Raw genomic sequence first — 24,411 nt, 5'->3', positions numbered from 1 at the left:
GTGGAGGGGAATGAAAAAGAATTAGCTCATTTTTGCAATTGCCAACTTTGGAAATATCATTTCAGTAGGACATAGCATGTTTAAAATACCTTTAAAATTTTAATAAAATTAAACAATGTATTTTTACTGATATCATTGATGTCAATGTAATTATACCTTAATATTGTTTTATTAAGAGTACATTGATTTTTCCAATCACATTTTAATATATATTTTATATTTTGTACTCAGTTTAGCAAGATATATAAATAAAACTCTTTTAAATGTACACAGACACAATCTTAGTCACCTATAAAACTTATTATCCTGAAAATTTGTATATATGGTTTTATGATGAGGTTTATTGAGATCAAAGTAGTGATGCTTTTATTAGTAGAGTCTCAATAATTTAAGCAATGTGAATTACAGGTCCTCACTGAAAAGACAATACAACAAGAAAAAAAACCCAAGACCTATGGATAGACTTAGCTGTGTGATGGATGGTCTTGTTTAGTCGTTTCAAGTATGCCTTATCTTTGTTACCCTGTTTGGGAAAGATACTGCACTGGTTTGACATTTCCTTTTCTAGCTCATCTTATAGATGACAAAATTGAGGCAAACAGGGTGAAGTGACTTGCCCAAGATCATACTGCTAGTTTCTGAGGATGGATTTGAACACAGGAAGATGAGTTTTCCTGATTCCAAGCCTAACACTGTGCCATCTAGCTGCCTGATGGATAACCTTACTGTTTAAGATAATCTTATATAGGTTACAGATAACCTAAAACTGGTTAAGATAGAGTAATTAAAAATATAAGTGGTTTCTAGATATACTAATGTTTGTATTAAAATGATTATGGGTATTAGGGGTCTTGATGCTAATCTAAGAAATGTTGTATTTTTAGGAAAGGCAGAGCCCTACAGAGGTAGCTCAATTTCTCTAACTACAAAATGAGAAATCTAGATGAGATGATTATTATGGTCCTACCTTGTTCTCAGATTGTCTCTGTGTTTGTGTATGAAAGGGTGAAATTATTGGAACAAGAGGTTTGGCAATTGTCAATACTATAAAGTTACCCATACATATAACCTGTAAATAAAAGGCTATTAAATTTTAAAAAAAGAAGCTTTGCACATATCATGGACATGAGATATGCCTCTGTTCAAAATATATTTTAGGAAGAAAAGAAAAAAAAATGAAAGGGTAAATTGTGAAGTGGGAGGTATGGTACAATTGTATCATATTCAAGTAGAAACCAGAACCACAAAACCATACACAAAGATCCTTTTAAGTTGTATGTTAACTTAGAAGACCACATATTAACACTGTTTATGGTCTATTCCCTTTTGATTTATTTTATTAAATAGTTACTTTACTACTGGCAACTACTATAATTCTCAATTCTTCAAATACCTCATTTTAAATCTGTTTCAAGGCTGTATTGGGCTATGGTTGAAACCTTTGGGTAGTGGATAAAGTGCTGGGCTTGGAGTCAAAATGGCCTCAGTTCAAATCTTGTTTCAGACCATTTCTAGTTGTGAAAATAACAGGGCAAGTTACGTAACCTATATCAAATTTATTTTTCTTAGTGGTAAAATGGAAGTAGATAATAATAGCACCTATATTCCAGGATTGTTAATAGGGATTAAATAAGACAATCTATATGTGTAAAATCTTCAAAAGCAAACATTTTTAGCAGAAAACGTATTCAGATAGCATATGGAGGCTGGAGAAGAAGGAAAGGCAAAGGAATTCTGGCAAAGAAAACAGAAAGGATTCTACTGAACATCCGTCTTGAGTTCTATGCTATTTGAGAAAGTCTAGATAGTTGAAGACATTTCTTTTAATTTAAAAAATTGTTTTCCCAAATAAGAAAAATAAATTTTCTCTTCCTAGAGGGTGTGGAACTCCTTGTAAAAAATATTTTTTACTGAAGCAAAACAAATCCCACATAAGACATGTTCAAGAAATATACATATCATTCTGAACTCAGGAAAAAGAGCTGGGATTTGGGTGGTGTTGAAGAGGGTAGTTTCACCAACCACTTTATTTATCTAATTTGAGTCTCACAACAACCTTGTGAGTTATATACTATAGTAACAGTCTTATTTTACAAATGAGGAAAGTGAATTTTTGAGAGATTAAATAAGTTGTAGATGGTCACTTGGCTGGTAATTATCAGTTATAGGATTTAGACCCATGTCTATCCTGAGTCTAGATCTATTACTCTAAAATCATTAAGCTATGCTGTCACTCAAGATTTATAAATCCTTATTACTTGCAAAGTAATCACTCCCGATTTTACTCCCAAAATTACTCCCAAAGGTGCCAAATTTGGGAGATGAACTGGACTTTACTGAAAACTGAAGCCAGGAGATTTGATTATATTTAGCTAAACACAGACCAAAATCTTCAATGGTAGATATAGAAATCAGTATCCATGGACAAGTGCTCTTTTTCAGGGTACTCAGGTTAAGATTCCCAGCATGAAAGAAATGTCACTAAAACTGTCCCTTTCCTTATTCAACTCAAGTGCTACAACCCCACCCCCCCAGCATTAAAAACCTCAACTCTGATGGTTTGAAATCTTCAGAAAAATAAAAGTAGTTCTTCCTTACTAAAATACTGGTATTAGATCTGTGAAATGATGTTCTAAAATACTGAATTAAGTTAGATATCAGGGAACAACGATATGACAACGACATTCTCGAGATCTAAAGTGTAAGAGACAAATCCAAGTCTGTAAAGTGAATCATTTTAGTGGCCTGGATTAAAAAACAACAACAGCAGCAAAACTAAAATATAGACTACAAGTAGATCAAAATACTCACATGTAACCTCGAAACCTACTTAGGTCATTATTTGGCTTCTCACATTCAATTATACTGGTGAACTTCAAGGGATTGAATTCAGCATCCTGAAATTATAAAATTTTAACACATTAGATATATTTTAGCAAAGACTAATTTCAGTCACCTATCATTATTAATAGAACAGAAATGATAACTCTCCTAATTTCTTATTATTAAAGTAACAGAAATGATAATTCTCCTAATCTAAAACTAATCAGTTAATAAAACTTATTAAGTACCTCCTATGTACAAAACACTGTACCAAGCACTGTGGATACAATTACGAAAAAAAAAAATACAGTCTCTGCTCTCAAGGAACCGATACCCAATGGGAAAGGCAACACACAAAAGAGATAGGAGCATGGGGATCTGAAGGAAAGATGTGGCATGAGTGGAAGGGAATAGGTCATGATGAAGAAAATTAAAGAAGTACAGCTGGTAAATGCTTAATAAATATTTATGGATTTAAATTTACATTCACTCTCCTATAGTCATTTCTAATTCTTTTTGCTATGAACTTGTCCATAAGGTTTTCTTGGCAAATATCCTGGAGTGGTTTGCTATTTCTCCAAATTGTTTCCATTTTACAGAGGAGGAATTAAGGCAAATAGGGGTTAAATGACCTGCCCAGGATCACTGAATACAGATCTTCCTGATTCCAAGCCCACAGTTCTATCTACTGTACCACTCAGTTACATTATCATTAGCAAATTTTTTGTGACGTGAATTCTCCTTTGGAGCCGTTTCTTTCCCAAATTAAATTCACTCTCACAATAGGGTTTTGCAGATAGTACCTCTCTTCTTTGCAATATAAGATTTTAGAAAAAATTTTCACATTTAAGCTCTTCATGAATTTGTATAAAATGGTAAAAACTGCCTGGTTTTTGAAAAATCTTTTTATCATAATACTGTGCTATACATGATATACAACCCAGAAATACAATTGAATAACAATAGCTTATGTCTATCTCATGCTTTAAAGCTTACAAAGTCTTTTACATATATTATCTCAGATATAGAGCTAAAGCTATCACTCCAATCCTATCATTTTAGAGATTAAAAATTAGGCCTAAGGAGGTGAAGAAAGCTACCCAAGTTCACACAGGTGATAAGTGGCAGAAACAACATTCAAACCTATGTCTTTTTAACTTAAAATTACTTAAAATTCACTAAATATACACAAAAAATACACTAACTTCAGTCGATGTGTATTTGTTTAAACTGACAATATATATGCATCATTTTCTATGTACAAGGGTAAATTCTTTTCTAAATTGTTCTGTATGTTTCTTTAAATTTCTCAATGACTTATTTCATAATAATCAGAATTTATATAAAGAGTTAGAAGGAATCTACAGAGTTCATCAAGTTTAACCTTGTAACATTTTCTAAATTGTTCCAGATAGGTAAATGTGTGTGAAGCTTCATGTAGGAATGAAGAAAAACAAAAACAATGAATCTCTTCATTGTGGCAGCATGATCTATTCAATAAATCATCGGTTTTGGCATCAGGAAAACTTGGGCTCAAGTACCACCTGGACAATTATTAGCCATGTGACTCTGTTGTACAAGTCCCTGAAGAATCCTGGATTTCAGTTTCCTCGTCTGTAAAATGAGAGTTGAACTGAAAGATTTCTAAGTTAATTAGAATAATTTCTAAGTCAATTAGTTCAAAATCAATTTACCCTAAAATTGTATAATCTGCCTATTCCACCTCAAAAAAAACCTCAGAGATGCCAAGTCGTGGGGAAAAACTTTACCTCAAAAAATCTCCATGACAAGTAATAGAGAATGTGGGTGGGAAACCTGGGTGATACAACCAGATCAGAAATCAATTACCTTTCAATATCCCTGGAGAACAATACCTGTGAAAGGTCTAGAAATGTCTAAAAGACAGATAGATAGACTGATAGAAAGACAGAGACTCAGAGAAAGACAGAGACAGACAGAGAGGTTGAGATAGAAAGACACAGAGGCAGACAGAGAGAAAGACAGAAACACAGACATTTAGAAAGATGGAGAGAGAAAGAAAAGAGGGCAGTAAGATAGAAGAGAAGACAGAAATAGCCTTGGAGAATATTTGGAAATAATTTTCATCCACTTTAAGTAATGAAACAAAAGGCCCCTCAAGAGACCATGATAAATGGAATTTGAGTCTGATACAGCTGGAATGACGTTGGGCAAATTATGAAACTCTTGTCTCACTAGCCTCAATTCTTTTTGGGGGAAGATATGGCTTGAAAAAATTTTAAGGTTTTATATAATTTTCCTTTCAAATGTTTTTTTAAAAGACTTTTTTCATTTCCCCCCATTATGTAGAAATAAACATGTTCACAGATTAATAATGGGGGACAACCTACTCTCTCTTTGCTCTGAAAATTGTCTTAGTTCTGAAATGTTGACTTAGGCTACCTACTCTGCATATTACAGTGCTGTCCTAAAGATGGAATGAAATAATGTACATGAAAGTACTTATTGAACAATTACAAAACATTAGGCAATTAAATAACTTATTTTCAACCTTGTTTCACTTATGGGATAATTTACTATAGTGTAGGTAAGTTAAAGGCCTATGATATAATCAAGTATATTTTCTTTTGTTCTCTCCATGCATAGTGCATTTTCAAAATTAAGTTTTCCCTTACTATTTGAAATTTATTCCATTCCTCAAAGTCCTTTCCTAACTTTGTATAATTTTTCACATAGACTATAAGTTGCTCAGCACTGTTTATAAGGTCTTCCCTACAGACATTTCCCAGCTTGTTCCAATACATTTGAAGACACTATTGGTGAATTGGCCTTGAGTCAGTAATCTAGCAGAAAAGACATGATATACATTTGTTGTCAGCAGAAATATACCTATTTGCAAAAGAGATATTGTATATACCTGAATGCAATCCAGGATTAATAGGCCTAGCTTTCAAATGCTTTGAAAAGGTTTTTCTTATCTTAAAATAAATAAGCTTCAAGGAGAAATGATTTTATCTTCTTAAAGTTATCCATGTTTTATCCATGTTTGCAGATGGTTAATTGGTAAAGGTTTGCAGAATTTCATTTGTATAAAAAATAGTAATTAATGGTAATAAACACTGTCAAGGGATAAAGTTGAATTTATGAATGGGATGAAAATATTATAACTCAGTAAATTTATTTCACTAGTACTTTCAGTTTTAGATAGACGAAGACATTAGGTAAAAAAAAAAATAATGAAAAAGGAAGCATGGATTTAATGAAGCACATCAGAAACTCTAAGATTTCTCTGTTAGCCTAAAGACATTCATCTAGTCTGTCAATTAAGTATTTAGACTCAGATACCATTTCCTTAATTAGAGTTGAGGAATAGTCACAAATAATTTGTCAAAGTCTGGAACAAAAATAACTTTATTTCGCAACTGTTTAAATAAATAATCCATCCCAAATAAAGTATTTTATTTAATTTAGTTATTAACAAACTTGGGAAAATATTTCTTGAGGTAAATATTCCTGTGGAACCCCTGCTTTGTCACTACAAATTCTCCATTCTAGATCTCTTCCTTTAAATGTTTTTCCACCTTTTGGACTCGCTGGAACGCAGCTATTTTTAGAAGATAATCTCATCCCTAACTACCCTCTTGAGTTCTGAATTTTTCCTTTTCTTATTTACTCTTAACACACCTAAATAAAAAGAGCTGACATAATTCTGACGCTTCCTGGTCCCCAATCTGCAATTTGCAATTGCCCCAGAGTCAGGAAGATTCATTCAAAATTGGCTTCAGAAACTTAATAGCTCTGTGACTCTGGGCAAACTCCTGCTTGCCTCTTTTTCCTCATCTGTAAAATGGAGATAATAACAACATCTATCTCCAAGTGTTGTGAAGATCAAGTGAGATAATAATTGTAAAATGGTTAACCCAGTCCCTGTTGTCATACTGTAAGTACTATATAAATGTTAGTAAATATTATTAATAGGCAGCAAGGCGGCACAGTGGATAGGCCAAGCCTGGAATCAATAAAACTCATCTGTGGGAGTTAAAAATCTGGCCTCAGACCCTTACTAGCTGTGTGATTATGGGCAAGCCATTTAGCCATTCTTGCCTCAGTTTCCTCATCTGTAAGATGAACTGGAGAAGGAAATGGTAAACCATTCCAGTATCTTTATTAAGAAAACCTCAAAAAGGGTTATGAAAAATTGGACACAGCTGAAAAACAACTAAATATCCTTATTATTATTTATTATTGTTGTCCAGATTTACCGACTCAAAGTTCTCTTACTGTATCTGACTATATTATTCTTTCCAGGCCCATGTTATATTACTCTCATCTCAAGCAATTCAGTACAGTTTCCCTCTCCATCTCAAACTCTGCTTTCATAATTGGGGAAATTAAACACATTGGCAAAAGTAATTCTGTATAATGAGTTTCTCAATAAAATACTAAGTATATTAAGTATGCTAAAAAAAATTTATACTTACCTCTTCCACATCATGGGGCTAAGGGGTACGGCACCCCCAGCATTTGGAAAATCCATGTAAAATTTTTTGACCTTTTTCTCATACCAGAGAAAAATTCTGAATTTTTTCATATTCTTTTACAGGATATTTACAGTATATTTGGATTGATATTATATAATATACATATCTTTTATGCATTCTTGAGTTTCTAAACTTTTTTGTGTTGTCTGCTGGCTTTCAAATGTTAATTGCGGCTTCCTCAAAACACTCCCCAAATTCTCATTTAATTTCTTATGCCAATATGCATCTGCAATATAGCAGAACTGTGATATAGAAGGGATAATTGTACAAGAATACTAATAATTTTAAAGAATATTTTCAAGTCAGTGTTTTTATTTTTTGGCTTAATAAGCTTCTATTTTATTTCCTTAATAATATAAAAATTTCAGAAGTTTCATGCTTATTTGAAGTTTTGTGAACTATCCAGAGGTAGATATACTACTTTTTTTTTTTTTAAAGAGGAAAGGAACTCATAAATACATAATCCAGGATTTCCATGTTGAACGTGATTTCAATAGTATATTAATATTATGCTTGGCAGACAATGCAGTATGTTTAAAATATTTCGTCTTTGTTATTTTTTCTAAGAATATATACTTTACAGGGGTCAGGAATGTTAGGACATTTAGTCTCTGGGCCTGCAGATACTGTATTCATGACATTATGCAAATAATTATGTGATTTGGGGCAGGTCCAAATTTATGAAAAGCATCAATCTTGCTCTGCCATTTGGGGCAATTTAGTAATTTCTGTTTCAGAATGAAATCAACCAATTGGGGTGCTGAATTTTTTTTTTTATAAATTCTATAAAATGATTTTCTAGTTTTTAAGTCAGCTGCATGTATAATATACAATTTTATACAGATGTTGATATGACATATAGTATTTGATATCTGATGGTTAAACTACAAGCAATCTCAATGAAAAACAAAACACAGGCATAAAAGTAGAAAAAAGTCAAGCTATCACAAAAGCAAAACATGTTACCGGATAGGTGATATAGAGACCTATTTCAATGATTTAAATAGAGAGAAGATAGAGATGAAATAAAGCAAGAAGAGCATCTACTCCTAAAGTCCTAATTCTACTAGAAACTGGATTTCACGGAGAAAAAAAGTCTCCATCTCTTTGTCAACTTTACTGTGATTAAAGGTGAAAATTCTAATGTAGGTTCATTGAAAAAAATCATCATAAACTTCATCTGATTAAGGTGAAAGTTGGCATTTTCAATGCTACCAATCTAAGGATGCAATGAAACCTGTCCATTAATGAGAGATTAAAAGCTCCTGTTTCAGGCTACATCTTTAAAACATAAGTGAAATGTGATATAGGCATCTGTTTATTTAACTGTAAGAATAAAAGACTATTATGAGAGTCAAAAGTATTTTTGAATTTAGAGTATAGCTCTTAAAATAACTTCAAAACTTAAAAATTTTTAGAATTTCTTAGTATTGTTTTTAATACCATTAGGATGCTTATTTTTCCTTCTTAATCTCACAGAAAACAGTTAAGTAGTAACTTGTAAATTCCTTTCTCCTTAGAGATTCAGATCAAGCAGCTCCTGTGTGGGACTTTTCATAAGTCCCTTGAGATGATAGATAATGTCCCCAATCATCACTGTTCTATTTTATGTATAACTATGTTATCTCTCCTGAGAGAATTTAAATGTCTAGAGTGCAGAGATTATTTTGTTTTTGTATTCTCGGGGCCAAGCATAGAATATCTACAAAACAGCTACTTAATAGATACTTACTGATTAATTTGGTATGTATGCATCACGATCTCTGTGTAATTCAAGTTCCAAGTCACTCAAAAGGCAATGTGAAACAATTGATGATAATTAGTAGACTATAACATTACCAATGAAGAATTGATAAAGAAGAAAGGAAAGTTGCATCAGAAATATCATCAAAGGGATATATGACCAGAGAAGAAAGTGGACCAATCAAGGAGTAGTATCAAGAAGAGGTAATAAATGGACATTTTGGATCTATCACTGGTACCTATGCCTCAACATAGTGGGTGGATCCCCTGTAGGATTTATAGGATGACATAGACAGTAGTCATAAAGAAGGTATGACTAGGTTATAATCCATTGGAAGAAGAACCCACATTATTGATGTGATCACATATTTATCCAAATGTCAAAATATATTCCACATTTTCCCCCTAAAGCTTTTTTTGTTTGTTTGTTTAGTGTTTTAGCATCATGGGATAAAGAACCAGAAATAGTAGTGAGATAATACATTTGACTATTCCTCAGCTATTAAGCAATTCAAACCACCAATAATGCTAAACACAAGGATGCAGGAAAAGGAAACAAAAACAAAAAGTCCCTCAAGTTGCTTCTATTCAATTGGAATGTTTCTATTCAACACAATTAAATTAAAAATATATTCAAAATAAGTACAATTTAATCTCTATAGAGGAAGCTATGTGGCTTAGTGAATAGAATGCAGAACGTGGAGTCAGAAAGACTTGAATTCAACTCCAGCGTCACATATTTATTAGCAGTATGACCCTGGGCAAGTCACTTCTTCCTATTTGCCTCAGTTTCCTCATCTGGAAAATTATCCAGAAAAGGAAATAGCTAATTAATCCAGTATTTTTGTAAACAAAACCCCAAGTGATGTCACAAAGAATCAGAATGGCTGAAATGATTTAACAACAACAATAAAATTCCTAAAGGACAGTAACAATTGGAGGATTCCAGAGATGTAAGATGTGATATTTGAATTAAGCTTTGAAGGGAGGGAGTAGTCCTACACAAAAGGAATGAAGAAAGTAATAATGCATGCAAGGCACAGGAAAAAGACTACAGAAACCACAGAAATAAGAGATGTATATTATATAAGCAAGTTTGTTTAGAACGTAAAATGTATGAAGGGAAATAATGCTTAGAAATAAGCAAAGAAAATAGTTTCAATCACTACTACAATAGTACAGGTGAAAAAGAAATGATGAATATCCGAATTTGAGTGAGGATTTCAAACTTACTATAATTTGATTTACTTTATAATTTTATTTAATTTTACTTTATAATTTACTTTATTTAATTATAAAATTACTGAACCATAAAAATCAGATATTATTTTTTCCATCATAAAAGTATAAAATTAAATAAATAAATTTACAGAGTTGGAAAGTTTTCTTTGTTGAAATCAGAAGACTTGAGAGAGGTCAAGATATAGTTCAACATTTACTTGTTGTATGATATATCATTAAAACTCTATGTACCTTAGTTTAAACTTTCAGGTACAAACTTAAAGTAAATACTTATACTATCTACATCATAGGGTTGTTGTGAGGAAAGCAATTTGTAAATCTTAAAACACAGTATTGCTTTGAGTTATTTTAATATCCTTAAAAATTCTAAATATGTATGTGGTTTATAATACTTGGAAAGAAAACTTTCATGTAAGAACCTGCAATATTTGTATTACCAAACTTAATGCATGATGAACTTAAGAGAAACAATGTGTATGAACATTCATATGGACTAGTTGTTAACATGGGAAAAGAAATAAGAGAATTCAGATGGCCTAGTTCTATCCATTAATATTAACTAGAAAAACAATACAAAATCATGGGCTTACTGACTATAAAATAGTAACACTGCTTTTATATAAATGAAGTGAGCATGCATAAACCTTGGATCTTATAAAAATGATAATTTTACCTAACTAAACTATTTATTCAATGACATCCCAATTAAATTATCAAGAAATTTTTTTGAGTTGGAAAAAAATAATAAAATTCATTTGAAAGAAGAAACAGTCAAGACTTTCAAATAAACTATTTTTAAAGAGTAAAGGAAGTAGGATAAGCAACACTAGATCTTAAACTATAGAGTATAAAGCAGTAATTATCAAAATTATCTGGTCCTGGCTAAAAAACACAAAGGTAAATCAATGGAACATAGTTTAGGTACAATATGTATCAGTAAGTGATTATAGTAACCTTGGGTTTGACAAATGGAAAGGTTAAAGTTTTTCTTTTTTAATTTATTTAATAGCCTTTTATTTACAGGTTATATGCATGGGTAACTTTACAGCATTAACAATTGCCAAACCTCTTGTTCCAATTTTTCACCTCTTACTCCCCACCCTCTCCCCCAGATGGCAGGATGACCAGTAGATGTTAAATATATTAAAATATAAATTAGATACACAATAAGTATACATGACCAAACCATTATTTTGCTGTACAAAAAGAATCAGACTCTGAAATATTGTACAATTAGCTTGTGAAGGAAATAAAAAATGCAGGTGGGCATAAATATAGGGATTGGGAGTTCAATGTAATGGTTTTTAGTCATCTCCCAGAGTTCTTTCTCTGCGCGTAGCTGGTTCAGTTCATTACTGCTCCATTGGAAATGATTTGGTTGATCTCCTTGCTAAGGATGGCCAGGTCTATCAGAACTGGTCATCATATAGTATTGTTGTTGAAGTATATAATGATCTCCTGGTCCTGCTCATTTCACTCAGCATCAGTTCGTGTAAGTCTCTCCAGGCCTTTCTGAAATCATCCTGCTGGTAATTTCTTACAGAACAATAATATTCCATAATATTCATATAAGGTTAAAGTTTATAGAATAAGAATTCATCATTTGGTAAAAATTGCTTGGAAAGCTAGAAAGTAGTCTAGCAGAAAGTGGGTATAGAAATCTATTATCTATCAGTCTTATAGATAGGACAACAATGTATGAATAAACAAGAGATAAAGAGCACTATGAGATGTAAAATGAATAATTTTGATTAAAAAAGTTTTGTAGAAATAAAACTGATGCAGTTAAAATTTTTTTAAAAAACAAAAAAATGAGGGGGATTTTATAAACTGTCAGGTAAAGGTTTAATTTCTCTAATATAGAAAGAACTTTGAGAAATGGTCAAAGGAGGTAAATACAAGTTTTGATGAAAAAAGTCAATATAAAATAATCATATAAATCATTAAAAATACTATAAATCCTTACTGTGTAGTGAAATGCAAATTAAAACCACTTTGAGATACCATCTTGCATCAATTACACTGGCTAAAATGACAGATGCCCTTAAATTGAGAAATGGATAAACAGATTGTAGTGTACGATTGTGATGAAATACTACTGTGTTACAAGATACGATGAGCTGGTTGATTTTAGAAAAACATGGAAAGACTTGCATGAAATAATGAAAAATGAAATGAGGAGTACTAAGAGAATTTTGTTCACAGTAACAGAAATACTAAAAATAACAGTGAATAACTAATTCATCTTGAACGTCATAAATACTTAAACTAAATACAAAGGACTTATAAAGGAAGATGCTTTCCACCTCCAGTAAAAGAATTGATAAACAGAATTATGTATAATATGATTTTACATGTATTTGTGAAGGTACATTTGTTTGTATCTGTCTATATGTTTAATGGTTGCCTTCTCTATGGAGGATAGAAACGGAGGGAGAAAAAAAGTAAATAACCTGAAATGAAAATTCATGGTTTTACATTGAATCCTCTCAATATGTGTGCTATATATGTAGAAATGTTTTTCTTTTTTTTTTTTTGTCTTTTTTGTATTTAAGTTCAAAATCAATTAAATTTTTTTTAAACTAGCAGAGAAAAAAATAAAGAATCATATAGCCAAATAAAATAAAAACAAAAAGACAATCTACCTTGGATTTCTTTGATATTTGGACCTTACTATCTGATTGCTTGACCTTGATCTACTTACTTTGCTCTACATGCCATGACATGCCAGAATTAGGGAAAGTATCAAGGTGCTGAGAATGTAATATATAACAAATTTTTATTTTTATCTCTAAGCCATTCTTTTCAAAGCAGTACTTTCAACATTGTTTTATGTTCTCTAGGGCTATTTGCTCCACTGTAGCCAGCAACATTATCAAACATTTAGACTTGAACTTGTACTTGGGGTTTCCTGATATGAGAAAACTTAGCAAAAAAATTTTTCTGGAGTTTCTTGTAAATGTTTTCATTTTCTGCGTATTTTGCAGAAATCATATTCCTTCTTTTAAATCAAAAGTATTAAGGAGCAGATATCTTAAGTGTTTCCCATAGGCAACACTGCCAAATAATTGAGATAATTCAAGCAGACCATTATTTTCACCTGAATTATTGAAATAATAAATAATTGGAGCAGCTTTTGTTTTTGCTTCCCCATTCAATTTGTATTTCCAGAGCTCCTGGTATTGTGTACTGAACATAAACACTCTGGGGACGCACAAGGAGTACAGGCAATGTAACCCTATTCATGAAAAACAATATTGTTAGTCAAAATGATTCAAGGTAAGTCTGTTTTTTTTCTCTATCAAAACAATGTTATACTAGTAGGTTGCAATCCTGACCAATATTTGGTTGGTTAACTTTTGGCCAAAATTAATCTAAACATCATATTTGATCAACTGTAAGCGATATAATGCAAGTATACAAAAAAATTTTTTTGAAAGTGTATATAAAATCATACCATTTTCACATTGGAAGAGATCTTAGGAGTTTTTTAATCCAACAAAGTGAAGATTGCAAGGAAGAAATAAGAATTTATATAGTGCTTACTATATGCCAGGAACTGTGTTAGACATATTTTACAAATGTTATCTCATTTTATTTTCACAACAATTCTGGTGTTATTGTTTTCATTTCACAGTTAAAGAAATTGAGGCAAAAAGGCTAAATGACTTGTGGGGATTTGAACTCATGTCTTCTTGACTCCAGGCCCAGCTTTCTTATCCTGTGCAAACTAACTGCAATTATCTCCGTTTCATTTTATAGAAAAGAAGCAGGATTAAGTCAGTGGCTTGCCAAAATCCATATATCTAGTAAATGATAATATACTTTGAGTATAGTACTCTTTCAACCATGTCAAGCTATCTTAATTGATTTATAACATAGCAACTAATCAAATTATACTTTTATAATCACATAGACAATTATATTATAGCTGGCCATTATCTTTCTCAATGCCAATTCTGAATTATAATTCATAATTCAAGTGGTCATCCAATGGTCATTGAAAGGCACAGTTGATGCAAAGATAAGGAGGTGACGGTCCTTATTAGAACCCATCTAGCCCTGAAATTCCGAGCACCATATTTTTAGGAAAGGCAAAGACAAACTGCATTAGATGTTTACTGTTCAATAGCTCATTACTTTCCCAGGAAGCTTATTCCATTGCTGGATAACAGTTAAATCTATTCTTCCTAATATCCCATCTATGGCTAGGGTACTCTCCAACTTCCACCCAATGTTTGTAGCTTTGTCTTCTGGGAACAAGCAGAGGTTTAGTTCTTTTTCCACATGAAAGGCCTCTAAATACTTGAAAGATAGCACATATACTGTATCCCAATCCTTATTGCTACTATCTTACTTTTAATCCCTACTTCTCATCAAATATTTTACTGTCCAGGCTAAATAACTGATATTGCATTGCTCCCTTCCTGTCTTCTTTGCTACTCTCCTCAGGATCCATTACAGCTTGTCATTATTTTTCTTAAAATATGGTGCTAAAAACCAGAATCAGGTCTATCATCTCTTGAGTCAAGTCTCCAGTATAACGACTTAATGCATCCTAAGATCTCATTTGGAATTTTTTTTGGTTTGGAGCTTGGGGTTTTTTGCCACCATATTTTTTTTTTGCAATCCACTAAAATCTCCAAATCTTTTTTAAAACCCTGAATTGTCATCTAGACATGGTTAATATGATACAATATTATAATCTGTTGTGTAAAAGTTTTACTTCATTTTTTTGCTATTGCTGACAATTCTTCATGACAAATCAAAAAGGAAATGGGTACAATATTTACAATAAAAATACTCAAGTATTTGTGTCCAGTTAACTTTTTATGACTCATGAGCTTTATAAGGCTCTGTTGTAGAGATTTTCACAGGTATCTTAGGGCTTTTTTCTTTTCTTAAATTTTTATTTTATTTTCATGAAGATGCCCTTTGCCTCCTCACCTTTGCCAGTCTCCATTGAGAAAACAAGATAAAAAATTCCCTTACAGATATATATATAATCAAGGAAAATAAATTTTTATACTATGTCCAAAAATAAAAAAGTCTCAGCCTGTACCCTGACTCCATCCTCTTTCTGTCAGGATGGAGGTACCATGTTTTATCATGACTCCTATAGAATTGAGGTTGGCTGTCACGTTAAATAGGGTTTCTTTGGCTTTCAAAGATAATTATATCTACAATAATGTTGTTATTGTGTGAATTTTTCTCCTGGTTTTCCTCACTTTACTCAGCATCAGTTCATACAAGTCTTTCAAATTTTTTCTGGAAGGCAGGAATCTTTGAACACATATGGGTCTATTTGATGGCTTTCTGAGAAAACAAAGCAAGGCCTTCCATTTTATTTCCTTCCTTTTCTCACTATAGAACTTTCAGAAGCAAAGGTAATCCCTACGGATGATGTAGTCCCAAATTTCTGCTTGAAAATAGAACCTTTGGCTTTCTTAAATTTCCTGTTATCTTGGATCTAACATTATGCTCTATAAAACTACCAAAGGCCTACCCAGTTTTGAGAGGTATAAAATCACCCTTTACCTGCACTAAATAGTATCCTTTCTTGTTTCAGAATATCCTCACCGTAACTCCCTCTGCCTCTCAAAATCCCTAGTTTCCTCTAAAGGTCAGTTCTAAACGAAACCTTTCCTCATGTCCTTAACAGCTAATGTGTCTTCATTTTTTATCTATCCAATGATCCTACTTGGGTGACTTTGGGTAAATAATTTTAACTTCTTTGGTTCTCAGTTTCCTCATCTATAAAATGAAGGGCCTCTCTGGCCCTTTCCAGTTCTAGATCCTATGATCTTGGAAGTAATACTCTCATTGCTTTTAGAATTTTTCAGAGCCGTCTTCAGTGACTTCAGTTTGTGTCTGAGTCTATCATTTAATGACTATGGACTAAGTAAGAATTGATATAAAATGTAGCCTAATACAATATCACCAAAAAAAAAAAAAATACCAGACTGGCCAGGAGAAGACCCTTAAAGCTTCTGGCCAGAACAGAAAACAATTGATATTTATTCTCATTCTAAGTAAGTTTAGTTACATGGTCATGAGATAGGCTCCTTTGGTCCACTCATTTTGTTTCTTTTCTTTTATTTCTATATTTTTTCCTTCAATTTATATCTGGTTTCTCCATACTCTATGCTCTTAGTATACTGTAAGGCCAATACATAATTATCCAATAGCTGGGGAGAGGTGTAAAAAGTAATGTAAAAAGACTAGGGGAAGAGATTAGTAATGGGAGCTATATATAGTCAGGGTGGTCCTTATGAGGAAAAAAACTAAAGTAAGGTCAATTATATATTGTCTGCTAGGAAGGAAAATTAAAAGGCTTTTAAATGTAGATCTTTGTCATAAAAGACTAAAGAAAATAAAAGCCTCTCCTTTTAGAGAGTTTGTAATCTGGTCAAGAAACTTCCCACATGTGAAACTTATATAATAACACAGATAGTAATAATAATAATAATAATAGCAATTATCATCAATTAGCCCTCAGATTTTGGTCATTTTCCATAGTACTTCTTCACCTTCCTATGGTATTAAGGATGGGATTTAGAAAGGCCAAGGAGAGGGGAGAAAGATTTCAGGTGTCAGGAGTGTCATTTTCATATGGTAAAAGTGGGTAGAATCATAATCAATGTGAATAACTGTGAAGAGTATGGCCTCATTGGAGAAAGGTATTCTCACTGGGAAATACAAAGGAAAAAATTATAGAACAAGAGTAGGGAGAGGCTGGGGAAGGAAGAGAAGTATATGTTAGATAAATGAATTTAGATTTTAACTTGGAATCAGGATCATGAGGTTTTTGATTTGGTTTTGTTTTGATATTTCCTCTATCTCTAATCCCAATCCAATGTAAGGACTTAAGAAAGCAATGTTTAAGAAGATCAATTTGGTGAAGGGAGAAAATTGGTTCAGCAAGACCTGCTTGTTTTCTATTGTGAATAGAACAATAACAAATTTCGTCCCAAGACCTGACTTTATGTTTAAATCTGTATCTGATAAAAGCAAAAGTAATAAATCCCAGGGTACCAAATTACATAATTTTTTTAAAGTTCACAACCAAAAGCCTTTCTCTTTTCTCCTCTTCTTCCTTTCCTTTCTTCTTCTCCTTTCCCCCCTACTTCTCCCATCTCTTTCTCTCTCCACATCCCTCCTTCCCTCCCCTTTCTTTCTCTTTCTACCTCCTCCCTTCCCTCCTTCTCTCTTCCTCACACACATATTGCTGCTGTCAGTATTCTGATCAGGACAGAACTTGGGAATCTATCTAGCCCTTGAGTTTTAATCATTTTTTCCCCTCATACTTCATTTCCAACCTCCTATAATAAGATCCAGGCTTCAGAAAGAATATAGGCTAATTTGGAAGGTTTACAAAGACTGTGAGGAAGAATGATAATTTAGAATGCAATTGAATACTTGTATTCAAAATGAAACAGCTAAAAGTTATCTTTGAAAAGAATTGAGCCAAAACGATACATAAAAATATATTTCTCTTGCAACCCCTCCCATCTCCAGGTCAGAAAGCATCACTTATCTCCACAAATCCTAATTTACACAAAATGCCAAAATAAGCCAATAGTTTGACATAACTTCAAAAAAGGTAATGCAGTCTTTTGTTTCAATTTCCCAAGGACTCACAGTTTTATTAATGTAGGTTAATCAATGTAGATCATGTCAAAAAAGTTTTAGAATATAAAATTATGAGGGTGGAAACTATTTAATTTTGATCTTGTAATATAACTCTCTAGCACAAAGTCGGTATTTAATAAATGCTTGCTGAATTGACCTGCATCCAACTACATCCATTCCTTTATAAGGCCTTCTAGTTCACCTTTAAATTCTGATGAGACATCAGAAAAGGATTGTAGGGAAAAGCAATTTGACATTACATTAGTACAAATACAATATGTCTTTTTGGGTTTTTTTGTTCAGTCAAGTCCAACTCTTCATGATCCCCTTTGGTATTTTCATGACAAAGATACTGGAGTGCTTTGTCATTTCTTTCTTCAGCGCATTTCACAGATGAAGAATTAAGGCCAATAGGGTTAAGTGACACCCAAGATCATATAGCTGGAGGCTGTATTTGAATTCAAATCTTTCTGACTCCAAACTCAACACTCTATCCTGAGAGAAATCCTCACTATTAAGGTGATACAGAATTTTTCCTTTCCTAGTTCCTCATTCTCTTCTAAGTCAAATCAGTATCTGAGGAATAAGGTTGATAATGAGATTGGATTTAGCTTTCTTCCCATCTCATTCAGATTCTACCCAAGTGGTTGGAAGCCCATTGTGTTTTATTGGATTGATGAAGACCGAGGTGGTCTGAATGATTGTCCCCCAGCTCCTTATTAGAAGAGATCCACTTCTCATTGTAGTTCACAATATATAGTTCACATTCACATACTCATAATAATATTCATTCTCTCATTAATTGTTAATCAGAGTTGATTGCCATATTTTGGGAACATCCACTCGTCCAAAGATATATAATGTCAAGAAGCTGCCATGATCCCTCTTTGGTTCATGAGAGTTAGTCAAATGAACAATCTTTTTATTAACTATTTGGTAGTTATTAACAATTACTAAATGATTAATTACCCAGAAATTATGTCTCTTGATCTTTTTATGCATCATAATCCTGGCTAAAAGATTGTTTTAACCTGTTTCCTTGCTGGTTCTGTGGCTGTAGGACCTGTCTTGGTGTGCTATTTTATGGTTGTCCAGAAGTGCTTATTCTGTCATCTTGACTCCTAGGATTGTCTCTATATATCTCAACTCCCTGAGTCACCTAGATCCCTAACAAATGTGGTGCAATGGTCAGATGAAAGGAAAAACAAATTACATCATACTAAGCACTTATGAATTCCAAAATAGAGAAAAAGATACTACAGGAAACCATTTAAACATGAAAAACCAAACAAGAGCAAACTTCAGGAAGGCAACAGACAAACTGAAAGACATTTGATGTAAGGGGTCTGGAAACTATATCATTTTAAGAATTATTGTAGAAAAAAAGTTGAGACTTAGTCCAAAAAGATTTATGGCTGACTTCTACCATTTGAAGGGCTATCATGTATTCTGTGTCCCCTTGCAGGTGTAGAACCAGGAAAAAGTAAATACAAATTTTAAGGCATTAGATTTCAGTTTAAGAGGAAGAGGGGCTTTCTAATATATGGAATCACCTAATAATTGAATGGGTTGAATCCAAGTTGTTTACACAAAATCTACTGGGGCAAATTCAGGAGATCTGTCTACTGGAAAGTTGTTTAGATCAAAGCTTCTTTAACTGTGGGTTACCCCAAATGCAGCTGCATAACTGGATGTAGGGGTCACAAATAATTTGGTAGCAGCAAAAAATTTCTGAAAATGCAACAACCAAAAATTAATTCAAAATCAAACACATAATGAATCCATGATGTTTCTGGCATCACTTGCCAGTGATGCATAGAGCCACTTCACCACAGCCTTGGTTCTCAAATATTCCACCAAGATTTAATTCTTCTTGAAAAATTAAACAAGCAGATCCATCTCATAAGTATGCAAATTTGCTTTTATCTTTAATAAATGATAAAATTATATGAATGGCAGAGAATTATTTTAAAATATATTTTTTATGATTTATTATCAGTAAATGTTTGACTGGTGTGTGTATGTATGTGTGTGTGTGTGTGTATATATATATATATATATACATATATATATATATATATATGTAATACCTATATACCCAGGGTCACATAAAAATTTCTCAGGTAAGAAAGGGTCACAAGTGGAAAAAGTTTAAGAAGCCCTGATTTAGACTATTTAAAAAACTCAGATTCTTTGAGTTAATCAGCCATTCCACAAGTCTTTAAGTATTCCTGTGACAACTCGTAATTAGGAGCAAAATATTAAAATGGCCTTTTTGGTGACTGCTTTTACTTGTCACTTAACACTAAAATATACCTACCTTCATTAATATAAAGATTGTTATTTTAGAATAGTAAGATTTAATCTTTTGTATGTTATGGGGCCCTGTGGCAATGTGCTTAAACCTATAGATCCATTCATAGAATAATGTTTTTAAAAGCATGAAATAAAGGCACCCAATTCCATTAACATAGTTATTGAAATATTTTATCAAAACAAGTAAATGGAACCAAAGGGAAAAAAATCCTACTTGAGAAGTTTCTCCATGTATTGTGAGCTCTGTCCTACTTTATCAACAAGGTTTCCAGATTTATGTACTGATTCAAATATTCTACGTGGCACTATTCCCTAAATGGAATCTGAGCAACCCTCATCAAGAAGCTGTTACCATACTATCTATACATTTGGGAAGCTGGAAAACAGCATGCATACGTGCATGAAAACATATGGTGAGCTGTAGAAACGATTTAGAGCAGCCTAGCTGGCTGGTGTTTCCTTGCCTTTCTATGACTGGGAGAGAGACAATTCCTACAGAATTGTTCAGACAATGTCAAAATCCTCTGAACACTGGAAAGGATGAGGAGTGTCAATTAGTTTCTAAATTTAGAGGGCAACTAAAGATTTCAGCAGATAATAAGAGATTTTTCACTTGCGGTGCTAATTTTCCTCACCCATTTTAATGGAAGATTTTTACAGCATGTTGTATGAGAAGTAGGTACCCAAGCCAAAAGCAATTGCTTATAAAACAACCATCCTCTAAAAAATACAATATGGTCTGAATTATCAGTACCTATTTTTACCATGAGAAAAGGGCAAATTATTTATCTAAATAATAATTGCTATTCCACCTGCGTCCATTTCAATTTTTTTTTTTTGGATAAAATAAAATGCCCCTTTAGAGGAAAGCTCCATTTAATCCCTACTATTTTATTTTCCAAGGTAGATCTTCTATTAAAGTCCTCTCCAACACCATACAGTTTCCTATGAGTATCCTGTTCATTATCACCTCTCTACTAATCTGTTGTAACCAGAACATCTTGTCATGACTGCTCAAATATTTGTAATTTATGATATCTTTTAAGATCTAGCTCAAATTTAACCACCTAAAGGAAATCATTCCTAATTTTTCTAAATTTCCTTAAGCTGCCATTCTTTCCAATTCTACCAACAGTTACAGTCTATATCAGATAGTCTAATGAGGCAGCTAGATGGTACAGTGAAATAAATGGTGGATCCAGTCAGGAAGAGCTGCATTCAAATTCAGCCTCAGACACTTAGTAGTATATGACTCTGCACAGGTCATTTAACTTCAGTTGAGGGTTTTTATTGTTGTTGTTATTGTTGTTTTTGGAGGAGGGATGGGGGCAGGAACAAAGATACTGTTGTGTTTATTTAACTCCTCCAGCTCATCTTACAGATAAGAAAAGTGAAGCAAAAACTGGCTTGATTGATAACTAAGTTCCACATTTCAGTTTGTGTACTAACAGTTGCCTTACAACAGGATCCACTTTACTTAGAATCCCAGAAGGTACTTAGCTGATTAGGGATCTTTGTTCTCATATCCAGTCTTAATCTTTATGAGAAAGTATTCTTAAAAAAAAGAAAAAAAGGAGCAGTTAAATGGTACAGTCGATAGAGTATCAGCCCTGAAGTCAGGAGGACCTGAGTTCAAATCTGGCCTCAGACATTTAACATTTCCTAGCTGTGTGACCCTGGGCAAGTCACTTAACCCCAATTGCCTCAGCCAAAAGAAAAATGCATTGGTTTCTGTCAATAGATGAAAGTGAAACAGAAGCTTCTTCCATTATCATTGAGTAACCAATGTAACACAAAGTTATCTTTACTCTTAAATGAATGTGAAATTTCTGAAAGGAGGAAATAAAAAATTGGAGGTTACAATTCCAACAGCGTATCTTATTTTGGGCCATGAAGTTAATGATAGAGCAAGCAGTTTACCTCATGCCTGTCTAAGTCAGAGGGTTACATGGAAATTGGCATTGGCTCAATCTGAACAAGATAAAAGCAAAGTAGGCATGGGAAAGTATATCAGGAATATAAGAGGGGGATTTTTAACCCAATTTCTCTAAGTTTCACAACATTAGAATTCTCTTGAATCGAAAGTTATTTTTTTTTCCAGTTTAGAATTAATATATTCTAAACTGGTGGGAGGACAGCAGTTAGGTGGAACAGCTGTCAAGTACTGGGCTTGGAATCAGAAGACTCATTGTTATGAGTTCAAATCCAACTGCAAACACTTACTAGCTGTGTGACTCTGGGCAAATCACTTCACCCTGTTTGCCTCAATTTCCTTAATTATAAAATGAGGTAAAGAAATGACAAACCACCCAAGTATTTTTGCCAAGTAAATCCCAAATGGAATCACAAAGAGTCAGACATGACTGAAATGAGTCAAAAATAAGAACTGTATGACCTATATAATAATGGTGATATTTATATAGTACTTTAGTATCTGAAAAGCACTTTATGTATGTAAATTTTTTGAGGTTTATAAAAACTACAGATACTATTATTCTCAAGTTACAGTTAAAAAAACTGAGTTAGTTAACTAAAGACTAATTGAATTGTCCATTGTCATAGAACTATAGATGGTATCCTTTTTCAAAACTAAGTATTCCTGACTTGAATACCAAAACTCTGTTTGCTATGCCATGCAAATTCTAGATCCTATTATTATTTTTCTATGAAGTGTGCCCCTTATGTCCAATCTAAATCCCTTACTCTAATTTACACCTATTTTCTTTTGTTCTCTCTTCAAACAGGATAATATTTTCATAACAACTCATGAGACTCCTTTTTATTTGGCCAAAAGAAAAATGTATTTTCAAAAACATATTTTATGTCATACAATTTGTTGACTACTCTTTATTTTCTTTACCCGATATCCAATCTATTTTCTTCATCTGATCAACAAGAAATCTGAATTATGTATGTAATCATGATACTTTCAATAGATATTTTTAGCAATGGTCATGTGAGGATATGTTGAACTGATAAGGCAGCATAAAGTTCTATTTGTCAATTCTCTTACCTACAATTTTAAGTTATTTGGATTGTTCTTTTCTTCTGGTGTGATCTTCTCCCCAGGCACTCCCATGGTCTTTGCTTTCAATCCAATCCCACACCTACCCCACCCCCAAAAGCTGGAATATACACCTCAATACTAACTCAGTAAGTTCCAATACCCAAAGCTACTGATTCAATAGCCTAGAGGAACTGTGCTAAAAGTATTCACTCAGCCTTGAGAAACTAAAAATAAATGAATCTATAATTCTCTATATATCAGAGTACCCAAAGAGAAGATCACACAGACTAAAATACTACATTTTAAAATCTTCTTTCTCAGCCATCTAATTGCTCCTCTCTCTTTTGCATATAAAATTTAGCAGAACAGTTTACCAATATGGGTGGTTAACAGCTTTTGCCACATTTGCTAGCTTTGAGACAAAGTAAATGCTCAAAAACAGAAAATTAAACAAACATAAGAACAAAAGAAGTATCTCTTGCCCTTTCTCCACCAAATCAAAACATAAAACACAGAAATCTTTGAGCATGATCCCCCCTTTTTTCCCTACCTACCCTCTCTTGAGGGGGTGGGGAAGGGGAACAATAAGGGAAAAGAAAAAATCATTAGAATCTTCCAGACAGCCTGGAAAGTAGCTCTTCCCCCTTCACTTTCCCCTTTCTTCCTCTTCCTTCTCCTCTTCCTGTCACTTTCTCTTCCTCTTAAATTCAAAATCTGGTAGGGGCTGGCTCAAGCATCAAAGGAAACTTCTCGGGGGTCAAGAAGGAAGATTTTCAAGATTATCTACCCCAAACAAACTGATACCCATTTCTCATATCTAGATGTCCTCAGCAACACCAAATCCAAGATAAACTCAATCCGGATAGATTTTTAATAAGAACATAATTTTTTCCCTGCTGTTATTTGAACTGTAAACATTTTTTCTCTATATTGAAATATTTCTCAACGTTTTAGATTTTCTTCAGCAAGCTTAGTCAAAGAACAGAACTGGAGTGCAGAATTTTATAATTCTTAGGGCATCTCAAAAATGAGCCAGTCAACTGTAAGCAGAGAGGTAGTGCAATGAGAGGATACAGCCCCAGACTTGGAAGACTGGATTTCCTTTTTTTTTTCTCTTTGAAATATATA

The 24,411-nt window shown here is 32.9% G+C and overlaps 1 protein-coding gene across 1 annotated transcript in view; it reads right to left on the bottom strand.

Annotated features, from left to right (window-relative positions):
• Positions 1 to 24,411, bottom strand: part of ATP10A (ATPase phospholipid transporting 10A (putative)) — a 259,763-nt gene that overhangs the window by 68,050 nt on the left and 167,302 nt on the right. The window contains exon 3 of the mRNA XM_031959101.1: positions 2,812 to 2,897. Coding sequence (XP_031814961.1) covers positions 2,812 to 2,897 — 86 coding nt within the window. The remainder of the gene's footprint in view (positions 1 to 2,811; positions 2,898 to 24,411) is intronic.

Source organism: Sarcophilus harrisii, chromosome 3 (assembly GCF_902635505.1).
Source record: "Sarcophilus harrisii chromosome 3, mSarHar1.11, whole genome shotgun sequence".
Lineage (NCBI taxonomy): Eukaryota > Metazoa > Chordata > Mammalia > Dasyuromorphia > Dasyuridae > Sarcophilus > Sarcophilus harrisii.
The sequence above is the reverse complement of the archived record's forward strand: the minus strand, read 5'-3'. Positions and strand labels throughout refer to the sequence as shown.